General features: G+C 37.1%; 2 protein-coding genes across 2 annotated transcripts; one reads left to right on the top strand and one right to left on the bottom strand.

Moving 5' to 3' along the window:
• Positions 1–3,285: 3,285 nt before the first annotated feature.
• On the bottom strand, positions 3,286–6,711 carry LOC113328345 (glutathione S-transferase F13-like). The gene is made up of 4 exons (XM_026575462.1): positions 6,649–6,711; positions 4,474–4,716; positions 4,234–4,282; positions 3,286–4,083 (listed from the first exon to the last, which is right to left on the bottom strand). The coding sequence occupies exons 1-4, from the start codon at positions 6,709–6,711 to the stop codon at positions 3,629–3,631; spliced, it is 810 nt and encodes a 269-aa protein (XP_026431247.1). The 3' UTR covers positions 3,286–3,628.
• Positions 6,712–7,442: 731 nt separating this feature from the next.
• On the top strand, positions 7,443–12,878 carry LOC113328344. The gene is made up of 4 exons (XM_026575461.1): positions 7,443–7,448; positions 7,581–7,739; positions 9,179–10,091; positions 12,790–12,878. Exons 1-4 carry the CDS (start codon positions 7,443–7,445, stop codon positions 12,876–12,878), a joined length of 1,167 nt encoding a protein of 388 aa, XP_026431246.1.
• Positions 12,879–14,735: the final 1,857 nt, after the last annotated feature.

The raw sequence follows: 14,735 nt of genomic DNA, 5'->3' as shown, positions 1-14,735 counted from the left end.
AATACATCCTCAATAAAGAATCTATACTAAAACAGGAAGCTCCCCATAAATAAGACTTCTAGAATATGCTAAATCTAGACAACTTCTAACATAAACGTGTATCCACCAGGGATCAAAGAGATACTCGTTTATATAAAAGAGCAATACAAGAGTCCAGTTATATATATCACCGAAAACGGGTATTCAACTAACGGTACAGAACCTATCGAAGATTCAATAACAGATGTTAAGAGGGTTAACTATTACATTCAACATCTCGATCACCTTCAACAAGCGATTAAGGAGGGTGTTGACGTTAGAGGTTATTTTGCATGGACTTTGATGGACAACTACGAGTTCACAAGTGGATACTCCGTCACGTTTGGTTTGTACCATGTTGACAGGAAAGATGGATTGAAAAGATATCCTAAAGATTCATCCAGATGGTTCAAAAACTTTCTCCGCCCAATAAATTGAACATAAATGGGTATGTGCAATTACCTACCCTCATGAAAAGACGGAAATAAGTTAGTTAAGAATGGGCATGTGCATAAGAATGGTCTTTATTACTTGCAGCTGCATTTTAAAGCAAATGGAATGAAAGAAACTCGTGAATGGCCGATGAGAAAGTAAAGGATGCAAAATTTGTCTGTCAAAATGGTAGAGCTCACCTATTATCTTGTGCTTCATTGTTCAAACAGTAGCTTGAAAGGGAATATTTAGTAACATTCTACTGAATTGGGATCTTATTTTTCTTTAAATTGAGATCTTTTCTCTTTTTACTCCTAGTAAGAAGTGTCTTGTTCGTTCCAGTTCTTTTCTAATAATTCTTCTTTATCAAGAAAAAAAAAGAAAAACATTGCGTAAAGCTTAGTTTAATTAAATTTTGGTACGGAAACCACTTTTACGGAAGGGCAACCTGTTCCAAATCGACAAAATGTTTTAAGGAATCAAAAAACATCATCCAACTTTGTTAATGGGGAAACCACTAACGTCAGGACAACCTTTTCCAACAAATGCATCAGGATGCATGTTGTGAAAATTTACGTAAAATGATGCATGCATCAATGGGTTGGACCTCCTGTCTCTCGTTACTATAACATGGATAACTTCTGCACAGCTGCATGGTAACTGTCACACGCCCATTTAATCGCCTAAAATTTTCATGGGACATGACCGGAAATGATTGTGGTTCAGTGAATCATCTTCACCCACAATCACTCAGCGTTGCACAATTGCATCAAAGTATGCATCTGCCTTCACTCATAAGGCTCTACGCAACGGAAGTCATCATCTTCTTTCTGTCCGACTCTTCATGCCCTCATAAACATAAGAGGTTCTGCCATGCACTTCAACAATGCTCACACAAATCCGCAACACAATGAACACAAAGATATACTGCAACAAACCCATTTTATTGCAATAAAGGAAGATTACAAAACTCGTCCAACTCATGGACCAAAACAGGCCATTCACCCTCTTGGTGAATGCCTAAAACTCTCTCTACATGAGTGGTTCTTCTCTCAATTGAATAACACTAACATTATTAATCTCTAAGCTATTTATAAAAGCTAAATATCAGGCCAAACTTCTGTGCAATCGCTTGCACAAGCCTTGGACAGCCAAGTGTTCAAGTAGTTTCCATAACCGCCACTTTCAAATGCCACCTTTTGAGTTGTCACGCCAACAGGTGCTACACTTGTTCTTGGTGGTTATGAATACTCTAATATGGTTATAAACACACTTTATAACCGTTCCATATTGTCTCACTTCATTGGCATGCTCGCAAAGCCATACACCAACTCCTAACCGTCACTTGAGCCGTATTGCACACTTGTTGTGCTATACTGCATTCTGTCTTGCACCAACGTTCAGCCATCTTGTACCTGCATGCTTATCATTCCAAACTCATGCACGAACAATCCTTATGCTTCAAACATCGAGGCCAGCTCCTTAAGCTCACTCTAGTTACTCATGCGTCATATATGCTTCGCTTCGCCAATTAGCTTGACAACAGCAATGCAACTCTTGCATTACCAACTTGTTTGCATTGTTCAAGCTTTGGCCAGCCTTGAACTAATGCATAGACTAATCCTTAGTATATTCTACATGCTTGCATCGTCCTTGAGTCTGGGCCAACTCAATTCCAAGGACATGCCAACATGCCAACTCGCATGTTGCATGTTGCATCTTGCAATTTTGGATTTGTCTTGCCTTCTACTTAATGAAGCTTCATTGTGTCGGCCAATAGCTTTATTACTTATCCAAATGCATTTACAATGTAGTGCCACCCTTGCACTTCATTGGCCCTACGGGGTTGTGCCATTCTAAGTACTTGACAGTCTACGCAGTGTCGCGCCATCCTGGCTACACACTGACTTGGCATGCAACTCTGTAATGCGTAATCATTATGCGCCACTTGCATGGCCGGAACAGTAACCATGGTAATGTCGATTGTATGTGGGATCTTTACAACTAGTTCCTTTGGGGAAACCAGAATTTAAGGACCATGATTGGCTTGAATCAGAATTCTTATTCTAGGATGAGAACCGCCAGGTTGTCAAGGTTAAGGTACGTCATCGATACATTTGGAACACAAGCACAGCACCATGATTACCGTTTATTTAAGAAATGTTTGTAATCATCATTTATTTATTTTTTAAACCAACTTGAGAAATTGAATGACATTTGTCTTCTGTTAACTGAGGAGTAAAGGAAACCCTTACTCCCTAACAACCCCGGTTCAGTTACCAATTCCAATGAACAGGCAGTATGGAATGAGAAGATATCAATCTAAGCTTGGTGCAATGATTTTGGAATTATTTGAATTGTGATCAATTGAGGTGCATGTTCTTGAGAAAGTCGGAATTTTTCTTATGGTGGAAGATGAGAGAAAATGAAGGAGATGGTCTGAAAATGTAGAGCTGATTTACCCAGGTTTGTTTTTGATGAGGTATAGAGCTTGGAATCTTTAGTTGCAATTAGAAAAGGAATTCAAGTTAATCCAGCACCAGATCAGTAGGACAAAGTTGGTGGGGTGTCTTTCAAGTTTAGTTTGAACACGAACCTGGTAATCCAACTTTCGACTATTACACTTAATAAGAGCAGCAAGATACATCTTCCTTGGAAAAACACACATACGGACATACCCCACACTAGAACGGTTTTATCTGAATAATGCATGGTCTGTATGGCCAGTAACTAAGAGAGAATTTCTTTTGAGCATCAAAAAAAGATGAGTAAAAAGAGAAAAACCCCTCCACTGCTGATTCTTTTAATCTAAAACATCGCATTCCTCGTAAACGATTATAAACAAACATAGTGAAAAATCCTGGTTCCATTGAATTAGAATTAAGTATTCAAATACAACAACCTTCTGAATAAAGTATGGCGTGTATGGCCAGTAACTAACCAACATCACTCTTATCTATAACATAAATAAAAATCAAATAAACCACAAGAACTCCTTGGACCAATAATGCAATATTGCAGTAGTGGTAATATCCTTAAATCACTCATGAAAACAGCTCTCAGAACCTCAATTTATTAAATTATTTCTGGAGAAACCTAACAACAGATTTGACCTTGAATATGAAACTCAGATTTTATTTCAATTATTGAGAACCCAGTAAGTTCACTCAACAGTTAATCATTCCTGAATCTCAATCAGCTGAGCAACCTTAACAAAAGATGGCCTTGCTGAAATGTCCTCCCACCATGCCCTAACATTAGCTCTAGATGTGATCATATCAGTCCACGGAGTCTTCATGAAATAGTAAATGTAGGGTAGGTGATGGAGATCAGCAAGAGTGAAAGAATCACATGCCAAATACTTCGAATAGCTCAACCTAGTGTCATAAACATCAAGTACTGGAACCAGTTTCGCCAGATTCTCGTCAATTATTGATTGATCAGGAGTTTGGTGATAAAATACTGGCTTTATTAACTGTTCGAAGATGATAGTGTGGATAACAGGGTTGAACTGTTTGGATTCCACTTCTAACCATACCCCGACCACTGCTGAGGCTTCCATGTTTTCATTTCTAGATAGATCTGTACCCGATTCGTACTTATGGGCTATGTACCAAGTAATTGCACGAGATTCTGCTCAAATTTAAGTTTGATTTATATCAGTAAATCGGATCATGAGTATATAGAAAGAATGTATAACAAAAAAATAAAAATAATGCATGAACCTGGCTATATAGTACTACTTTATGTTTTAGACGATAGCTAGCGAATCGAAAATCTCACCAAAAAGTGTGACAGATCCATCTTCCAAAACTGGTATCTGACCAAATGGCTGTAAATTAAGTAACCAAAAAAAAAAAAAGAACTTGAGAAGTTAGAAGAAAAAAAATGTAAAAACTAATTTCGACCAAGTATCGGATGACTGTTTACATGGAAGGCACGGTCTCAGCTAAATAACTTTCAGTGCAAGTTATAACGTCTAATAATTTTTCAGAAGTAAGAAAAGTAGTTAACAATACATACATTTTTGGCGAGAAAAGTAGGGACTTTGTGTTCTCCTTTCGAAAGGTCAACATTCACAATCTCATATTCTACTTCTTTTTCTGCCAGGCATGTCATCACACAAGCTGTTGGGGATGACATTGGAAACCCATATAGCTTCAAAGCCATAGTTATACCGAGGAAAGAAAGAAAAGAAAAAGATTGATATAAGGATAAAGTGATTGATCGAGATTGTTCAGGAGGGAATGAACAAGACTGATGTGACTTGTTGGATTGAGGTTCCGTTTATATAGACAAGATACCAAGGCAGTAAGGAAGAAAGTGTACCTAACAGTCTAAGTCAGATACTGAAAAAATAAATAAAGAAAGGGAATAACTAACAGTCTAGCTCGGATTTAAAAAATAAATAAATTGGACAAACAAATATTTAAGTAGAAGAAAAAGAAAAGGTATAAAAAGAAGAATGGTTGTTAAGCTTCTTACCACAAGCGATGCACGTCATCAGCATAAAGATATTTGGACTCGTACTGGTTCAATTTCCCCACCAACTCATAATAATCGGTTGTACCACCCCAAAAAAATGAACTTAGTCTAACCATGAGAATAATCAAATTCCATAGGTATAAAGCACAATTGTAGGGCTCAGACAGTTGCATAATGGTGATGCATGTGCTAAAATTTTTGTTCGCTTATCTACTCAATTACGTATAAAATATTTGGGAATTCAACTAGGCACTATGTCAAAGTGCAAAATAGTCTGGAATGATAGATGATTCAAAAATTCCAACAAAAGCTAGCTGGTTGGAAAGAGGAAATATTTATCAAAGAGGCAGCGGTTAGTTATGATACAAAGTGTGTTAGGGTGCTTTCGAGTTTACTCATGAGCTTATTTCAAATTCCAAGCAGTGTAGTTAAAGAACTTGATAGAGATATGTTTGATTTCCTTTGGGGATCGAGTGCAACATCGAGAAAAATGAGTTGGGTTTCATGGTCTAGAGCTACTCTAATTCAGAGGTGGTGTGGGGATAAAGAAGTTGTCGCTTGTCAATATAGCTCTTCATGCGAAATGGATTTGGTGTTATGGAAGCGAGAAGCATGCGTTGTGGAGAAGAATTATAACGCAGAAATTTGGAAGAATAACTGAAGCATTGTTCCCTAATCAATCAAGTAGAATTGTTGGTCAGAGTCTTTGGACAAGTATTCTTTAAATATGAGTGATGGGTCTGGTATTTATTTTTTGGAACGATAATTGGGTTTGGGTAGGTGAACATACCCTTAGGATGCGACTTCCTTCTTTATTTAGAATATCCAAAGGCAAAAAATTCACAGTACGAAATATGGGGTCAGATCATGGAGCATGGGTTTACAATTTGTTTGAGCTTTGAATTAGCTTGAAATGCAGATAATACAAGTGCTACAGGTAATATGCTTGAAATGCGATTTCCTACTTCTACTCTCAATGTTAATGGTAGAGATGATAGGCATTGGAGATATGGTAATAGAGAAGGTTTCACGATGGCTTCTGCTTATTCATCTTTTGATATTGATGGATTTATTTCGTTTCCGAATAACAACTTTGGAATCCTTAGGTACCTCTAAAAGTTTTATTTCTAGTTTGGACTTTATGTTACAATGAGGCTTCCACTTTAGGTCAGCAATATAAGGCAGGTATTGTTCACTATCCTAATTTTTTACTGTATGGTGTTCATGAGGAAACAAATAATCATCTTTTCACACATTGCAAAACAACTTTTGAGGTTTGGTCCTATTTTATGAAAAGCTTCGAAATCAGATGGGTTTTTGCAAGTGATACTAGAAGAACTCCGTGGGAATGAAAAAACAAGAAAAGTAAAAGAGGCTTAAACGTTTGTGGAGTCATTTTCCGTTTGTCATTAGGTGGAGTATATGGAGAGAAAGAAATAACAGACTACCAAAATTTGAGTAGGCCTACTAAAGATTATAATGGAGGTTAAGTCATTGTTATACAATTGAACATTGCATAGGGATCTTTTTGCTGGTTTCTCTCTATCCATAATCATTTGTAATACACATCCATGTAATTCTATTTTGGTCTTTCTCACTGCATTAGTGATATAGAACCTTTAAATATATTTTGCTCTTTGCCGTCAAAAACAAGAAAAGTTTCCGAACTACAGATTGATTGAGGTAAAATCGTACAAATGCATGCTTAATTACCTCTGCAACTCTTGATAGGATACCACGAATATGTGCAGCCACCTGTGCATCATTGTATTCCATTTCTCTGTGTCAATATATCCCTTTTCTTCCATAGCTAGCTACCTAATTGCACATATTCCATGAGATCACCAAAAGCAAATATATAAAAACAGAAAAGGAGTTAAGAGAACCCTCATAAAGACACAACTAATTAAGTCTATGGTTGTGAGACATTAAGACCTTCAGCTTGGAAGGTGAGAGACGAAAACGCATGAATGGAGCCTCAGGTATTAGGATTTAGAATAGCGATTCTAAACCCTAGAGAAAGACTTTGTCTCCAGGCAGAACCTTCGTACGGATTGTTGTATGGCAATTGGGCATGGGCCACAACAAAATTATACTCCACATATATACCCCAATTTGACATAGGGTCCGGTGATTCGGAGGGGAACTGATTTATGGTTTTAGCTGCTGCTGCAAGGGGTTACTGGTCAAGGTTAGATCCAAGAGTGCGATGACAGGTCTATGCATGCGTTTCGCTACCGTATAAAAATACAACGACAAGGAAAGTTTCGAAGAAATGACTTGGATTCCAAGTATTAAAAAAGATACAAATTTAGGAACAAAATAAAAACAAAAATGGAAACTAGCTGCAAACCCTAACGTGCAGAGTTATATAATGTAGTTGTCTAAAGTTTAAGGGTTTAGGGCTATACATTCCTTTGATATATTCCCTCCCTGCATCAGCAACCCCTACCAAAGCACTTGTGTAGCAAGATCATAATCAATTAAAAAAGATTCCTAGAACGACAATGAAGGTAAGTAATCAAGATAGTAACGGTAAACTTATTCGTTAATTGAAGTATCATCTTCACATGTTAACGGGTTCATCAGTAATCTAATTTTAATGTGAATCTAATTGTGTTCTTTTTTTTCTTTTGTAATAACAGAAAATGATGGTAGTGAAGATGGATATCACTGATGAGAAATACAAACTAAAGGCCATGAAATCGGCTTCGGGTTTCGTAGGGGTTGATTCCATATCATGGGATATGAAAGAAGCACAGAAGAAACTGACAATAATTGGAGATATTGATCCTGTAGATATTGTAATCAAATTAAGAAGGGAAAATTGGGAAACTGCCCCAATTTGGACTGCAATCTTGGAAAACTGCCCCAACGTTAAAAAAAAGTTGGAAAACTGCCCCACTGTTAGAAATCTCAGTTAACTCCGCGTGTGCGAGTTCTCACGTGCCAAAAAAGACAAAAATACCCCGAATTTCTAGTTCAATCGAGATGAAATTGTAGTGCTAGTCAGTTTTCCAACTTTTTTTGTCTTAGCGGTTCGGGGTATTTTTGTCTTTTTTGGCACGTGCGAACTCGCACACGCGGAGTTAACTGAAATTTCTAACAGTGGGGAAGTTTTCCAACTTTTTTTAACGTTGGGGCAGTTTTCCAAGATTGCAGTCCAAATTGGGGCAGTTTCCCAATTTTCCCAATTAAGAAACCATTCTCATACATAACTACTACTAGTCGGTCCAGCAGAAGAACCAGAGAAGAAAAAAGAAGAACCAGAAAAGAAGAAAGAAGAACCAAAAAACGAAGAGCCAAAAAAAGAAGAAATAAAGAAAGAAGAACCCAAGAAGAAAGAAGAAGAACCAAAAAGACACTACTGCGACTGCCCTTATGCTAATGAAACCCCGAATGCTTATTGGAGAAATAAAGGCCATCATTGGTAATTACGTTTATTATTTCCGACTAGGCGTAGCAGTGACTACACTTTGCAGGCCTAAACATGTACAAGTCTCATCTATAGCTAGCAATGTCGTTAACATTTTTGATCGGTACAAACTTGGCAGCTTTTATTGCTGATGCCAATTTAGATTCAAGTGTACCTATTAGTACCTATTGTATCAAAATTTTGTAACTTGCTAGTTGAATACGAGAATAAAAACATGTTTTCGTAACTGTTCATGGAGTTGAAAGTTATCGCCAGGCTTATTTTTTGTTGTTCGGTATGTATTGGACGTGTATATAAGTCGTGTATAGTTCCAGCAATTGTGATGGCACGAACTGCACCTGCTATCCAAGTCTTTAGGTGTATAGTCCAAGTTTGTTGTATCAAGTAGTCCAAGTCTGCTGTAATCCGAGTCGTATGTATTCTCAGTTATTGTACCAAGTCTTGTAACAACCCTGTAAACTAGTTCTATCAATTAGATTAGGTTTTGAATCCTTCTTTTGTAACTTATATAAATACTGAATGAAAGAAATCGTCTCCACACTTGTGAGACTTTAAACTTAGTTCCTTAGAATCTTTGATGGTATCATCTTGATCCATCCTAGGACCTAATTCACCTTCCGCAAAGTATTTATATTTATCCTAAAAATGGTTGAATCAACTTCTCAAACACCACCTGAAAGCCCTCATCATCAAACACCACCTCAAACTACATCCATTCCAACCTCAGGAAACCCTAGAATTTCCGATTCATATGTTATACATCCCAGTGATAACCCGGCCACTGTGTTGTTCTCTCCATTGTTGCAGGGCGACAATTATGGATCTTGGGTACGAGGAATCACCAAGGCTCTCAACGCCAAAGGAAAACTTGGATTCGTGGATGGTACTCTCCCTCCTCCTAGTGATGAACTCGCCTACCAGTGCTGGAAGAGGTGTGACGATCTGGTGGGAAGTTGGCTTCTGAAATCATGCCAACCTGATATCCGGGCAAGCTGCTTATACGCTCCTTCATCTCATGCAATATGGAAGGATTTACAGATGAGATTTTATATCTCTAATGCACCTATCTTGTTTAGATTGAAATCTGCAATTGTTGCCATACGACAAGAATCGATGTCAGTATCTTTATACTACACAAAAATCAAGACACTGTGGGATCAATATGATTCTCTTGTCGCTGTCACTGAGGTGTGTATTTGTGGAGCTGGGAAGTCATTGCTTGAACGTCTAGAACGTGACAGAGCCATGGAGTTCCTTCAAGGCTTGCATGATAGGTTTTCTAACCTCAAAAGTCATATTCTGCTAATGGATTCATTACCCGCTGCTCTTCGTATCTTCAATATGGTGCAGCAGGAAGAAGATCAACAACATATAACTGCCAGTCCACTTCCAACCATTGAGTCTGCTGCTCTCAATGTCAATCTTCAAGCTCCACCAGCTGCTCGTGCATCTACCAACCATAACAAGCGACTTAGACCACACTGTGATTATTTTAACCGGCACGGTCATGTGCGTGACAGATGCTACCGCTTACATGGATTTCCATCGCCTTCTGCACCACCTTCCATTGCTGCAAACACTACTTCCATTCCTCAGGAATCTCACTCTGCTCAACATCCTGTTGTCCCAGCGTTTTCAGCTGAACAGTACTCGCGTCTTCTTGCTTTGATCAATCCACCATCTGAAGATGTGACAATGGAACCGCGTGTTAACTTTACTGGTAAGTTATTCACTACTTTTTATTTTGAACTATGGTTTGTCGATAGTGGTGCTACTCACCATATTTGTTGTAGTTGCAGGAAATCCTACAATACACCCCTCATATAATTTCATTGTTGATCAACTTATTCTTAGGTTTACATTCTTAATTTTATTGATTAAATTCTAAATGTTCTTACAAGGAAAATAAAGAAATCAAGAATGATCTCTGTTATGTACTTTCTCTCTCCTATTTACTTGTCTCTTACTCAAAAAAGATCTCTCTTTCCTTTACAACTCGAATGAATATTTATAAGGAAATACATAGTGGATGACAGCTAATCTGTCCTTTATTTTCGGATATGGTTTGCGACATTCTCGCAACCTTACAAATATTAACTTCGAGAGCTCTCTAATTTTCGCAAGACAATCACATCTTTCTCATGATCCTTGCTGACGTCGTTTCTGAAATTGTTCTGCGACGCTATTGTGCAATACCATTGATAACTTCGCTGAGACATAATTGTTGCGAGATTCTGATCCTACATCTTGCCTCTTCTCATATCTTCTCTTCAAAGTAGAGAATGATGTGAGAAATGCCGCAACCGCTTACCTTCTCATATTCTGCATTTATCACACGTATTCTTCCATTTATTTCTCGACACGTCTTTTGTAACCGTTACTTTTTAACCACTTAAATCTTTCCGTATTAACCATATTTATTTTCTCGAGGAAAAATTCCCTCTATATATATTTCTTTTCACCCTCTTCTTCTTTCTTTTTATTCTCTCTGCAACTTCATCGTTCTTCTGCAAATTCCATTGTTGCAACTTTTCTTCTTTCCTCTTCAATCTTTTTAAATTCTTCTTCATCTTCAAACTAGATCTTCATAGTTCGTGATCTTCTTTGGGATAATTTCCATGCTATCATTTTTCATGGATTCATTTAGTCTTCTTTTTTCTTCCTTATGAGTTTTGCTGAAATTGATATGTTTCAAATTAATCTTGTTTATTTCCTTATGTGATGTTGTTTATGTGATTCCCATACTCTTGTTATTTCGGCAAAAGCGGCTCCAACACTAAATTTACAGTTCAGAATCCTAACAATCCCAAATCACAGCATAAAGTTGTCGTACATAAAAGAAAGTCTATGAATGAGAAGGTAGTAAGAAACAATATCTTTTTTCTAATAACAATATTGTTGCCTCTGTTTCTTATCTAGATTGTAATTCGCAGGGTGATAAAGATCTTCATAAACTTCACAAGAAATCTCGCCACCTCAAGGCTGTTCCAACTTTTGTTATCTTCCACCTACTCATTTCTTCCAAATCTCCTGCGACATCTTCGCAAGATAAACCTTTATCTCCAATTCTTGAAGCTGCTGCCTCTGACTTCACTTCTTCCAAATCTCCTGCGACATATTCGCAAGATAAATCTTTATCTCCAACTCGCGAAAATTTTGCCTCTGATTTCATTTCTCCAGTTGATATTTCTATGACTGAAATTCCCCTTGTGGTTCCTTCTACGTATGAAACCTCTTCTCTTCCCATTGAGAATGTTTCTCCTTCTATCTATACTAGTTCTCTACCTAAGTCTCTTCCTTTGTCGAAAGAGACCGTGGAAGGGATAGATATTGCTTTCAAGGTTTTATCTGAGATTCTGGATGATGGCAAGAAGTCTTCTACTGATCCCATCAAGTCTAATGTTTGCGAAATTCTGAGCAAGCATTTGGGTTCTGACAAAGCTGCTTCTCAAACAGCTTTAGAAAAAGAATGTAATGCTCTTCGTCTTGAAAATCAGAAACTTCAGAATGTTTTGCTGGATCGTGACAATCTTCGCAAGAAGAATGATGAATTAAGAGGTATGATTTCCCCATCTATGTCTTTAATTTGCCTTTTCGATGGTTTTATCCTTCCCATGTTTAATTATCCTTTAAATCCCTCTTTCGCATGTTAAGCATTAAATCAGAAACGAGTAAAGGAGAGATATCAATTTGAATCTGCTGTTGAAGAAGCTCGTGTTGATAAAGAAGTCGTAATGGATCAATATAACCAATTAGATAACCTCTATTCATATTCTCTTGATCAAATAAATAATCTTACCAATGAAAATAACCAATTAGTTCAAAGACAAGATCTATTAAGTAATGAAGTATTTTGTCTTTCTTATTCTTTAACCAAAGCTAATTTAGGGATGAAAACTTTACCAGATGAGAATAAAACCTTATCTCAAGAGAAGCGAGTTTATTTAAACAAGATGGCGATATCTTCGCAACAACTTGATATTCTTCAAAAAGTATGTGCTGACCAAGAGGAATCTCTTCGCTCTTTAAGAAATGAACTTAAAGAAGTAACAGAATCATCTATCGCTGAAAGAGATACACTCATTCAAGGTAGAATAGATTTAAGTGTGAAGGCAAATTATCTTAAAGAACAATATTCCAAATTAGAAGAATCGTATTCTTCTCTTGCGAAGAAAAATGCCTTCCTTGTTTCTAAAGAGAAAAATCTTTGGTCTCGACTTAAAGGTTTAGTTGGAGATAAAGTTGATGACGCAATGGATCATTGGGAGAATAGTTGTTTATCCTTAATTCAACACCTTATTTCGCAAAAGGAAGGTAGTCATAATAGTTTGACTGTCTTATTTCTGATTAGTAATTATCAGAAGAAATGCATATGACACATTTGTGTTGAAATTTGAGAACTGCCCATGGTGTTCCAGGCATTGTGATGCATGCTGGCATTGACAGAAATGTTGTCAAAAGAGAGCCAGACCCAAAGAGTAGTAACAGAACTGCTATATGGGTTTGAAGATTTCCTTCTTTAGGAATTATGTGCAGGCACTGATTGGAATGTTTGGAAAGGAAAGCCAAATCCATAAAAATAGTTTCCGTACTGGTATGGATTTGAGGATTTCTACTCGAAATCTATGTGTACCATGTGGTTGACACAAATCAATAGTGGTGGTATGTGCCTGTACGGACACATAAAGACAATCTGTAAACAATCAAATTGTGTACAGGGGCTACGGACATGAGTATCCACTTTTGAAGTAGCCAAAGAAAGTGGCAGTAATTTTCTAGTGGGAATGCAAATTGTTTTCCATGGGTCAATAAGTTTGACTTTATTTTTAGTAATGATTTTTAGTTCTCAGTACAACATGATCACTATTAATTAGTATTTGTTTTACCCACACGTTCTGATATGTTGCTTGAGGTCCTACCTGTGTTGGTGTGTGGTGGATTTGACAATTTCCTTTTCTTAGGAAGTTTTTGTGAAAGTATACAATGGGAACCTAACCAATGACTAACAATGACTTGATTAGTTGACAACTGACTAGTCTGTCATCGAGATCCAAGTCTTTGGATTGTGGATCAGTGAATGAGTGGAAACATGTAAATTAATCTATTGCCTAATGGCGTGGTTATTTACTTGTGGCGAACTCTGGGTACGTAGTCACAGATGCTGGTCCAATATCGGAACATTCGATTTTTCTTTTCTTGTGTTGTATGGTGCATTCGATTTTTCTTTTCTTGTGTTGTATGGTGCATTCTGAAACTGTATCCAGATTTGGGGGCAATTTTATGGGACCCCACACTCACTGATCGAAATGATTATTTTGTATCTATTATGGAACTAGTTCATATACAGAACCACACGCCTTGAGGAGTTGCAATATGATCCATTTGTGTCAATTCAAATGATGTGTATTCAATTCTCGGAATTCAGCAGTACTTCGTTACATAGAGCTATGTCACGAAATGGGGGAGAATTGATATGACAATGTCATACAAATTTTCTTAGTGTGGGAATTCGTTGATGAATGTTGAGTACAGTGGAAGGCCAACTTCTGTAGCCATCATTGTAGTACTCAAAGAGACCCAAATCCAAAAGGACGGTACCCATACCAGCGCATTGGATTTGAAGTTTTATTTCTATTCCGAAATGTTCTGAGCCGTGTTTCGGAAGAAATTGACACACACGGTACTTGGAAAAGAAGTGTCGTTAAATGACATATGATTGGTTGCGTGACATTAGAGGAGTATTGTCATGAATGCTCTAAGATTAGAGAACCAATAGAGATCACCAATGATTGTTGAGACTACAATTCTTTGGTAAGGGTACAACTCTTGCGATAAGAATTATAAATTTAGAAGTCTGAAATCATCAATAAATGTTGAGAAAAATTTAGATGTGAACATAATCATGCATTAATAGTTATATGGTTCCAAATCTGGAAATTGGCATGTCTTAAATGACATCGAAAGGAAAGTGGAATACCGGCTAATATGTAATGTATTGGAAGATTGGGCGGCCGACCAAATATCCAACGATGAGGTGTTACGATATTACCGATGGATAAATTATGAACATTTGCATTACATAATGTAAAATGTTAAATAGACATTGTCTATATTTTTGGGTATAAATTTGTAGAAGATTGGGCATGAGTAGAGGAGTTACTCATCGTAATAATGTGCTTGTTGAAATAGCAAGTAAGTTGCCTACAAATTTTCTACGCCTCTAGTGTATGCAATTCTATGACGACTTCTTGTGAATTAACAGTAAATGCTAATTAGGATCACTAGAGAAGTTACAATTATTTTGTGAAATTAAAGAGGAACATTTTTAATAATGTTTCCAAAATTGATTGCATGAGTATATGCA

This window comes from Papaver somniferum, unplaced genomic scaffold, assembly GCF_003573695.1.
Source record: "Papaver somniferum cultivar HN1 unplaced genomic scaffold, ASM357369v1 unplaced-scaffold_107, whole genome shotgun sequence".
Taxonomy (NCBI): Eukaryota; Viridiplantae; Streptophyta; class Magnoliopsida; order Ranunculales; family Papaveraceae; genus Papaver; species Papaver somniferum.
The sequence above is the reverse complement of the archived record's forward strand: the minus strand, read 5'-3'. Positions and strand labels throughout refer to the sequence as shown.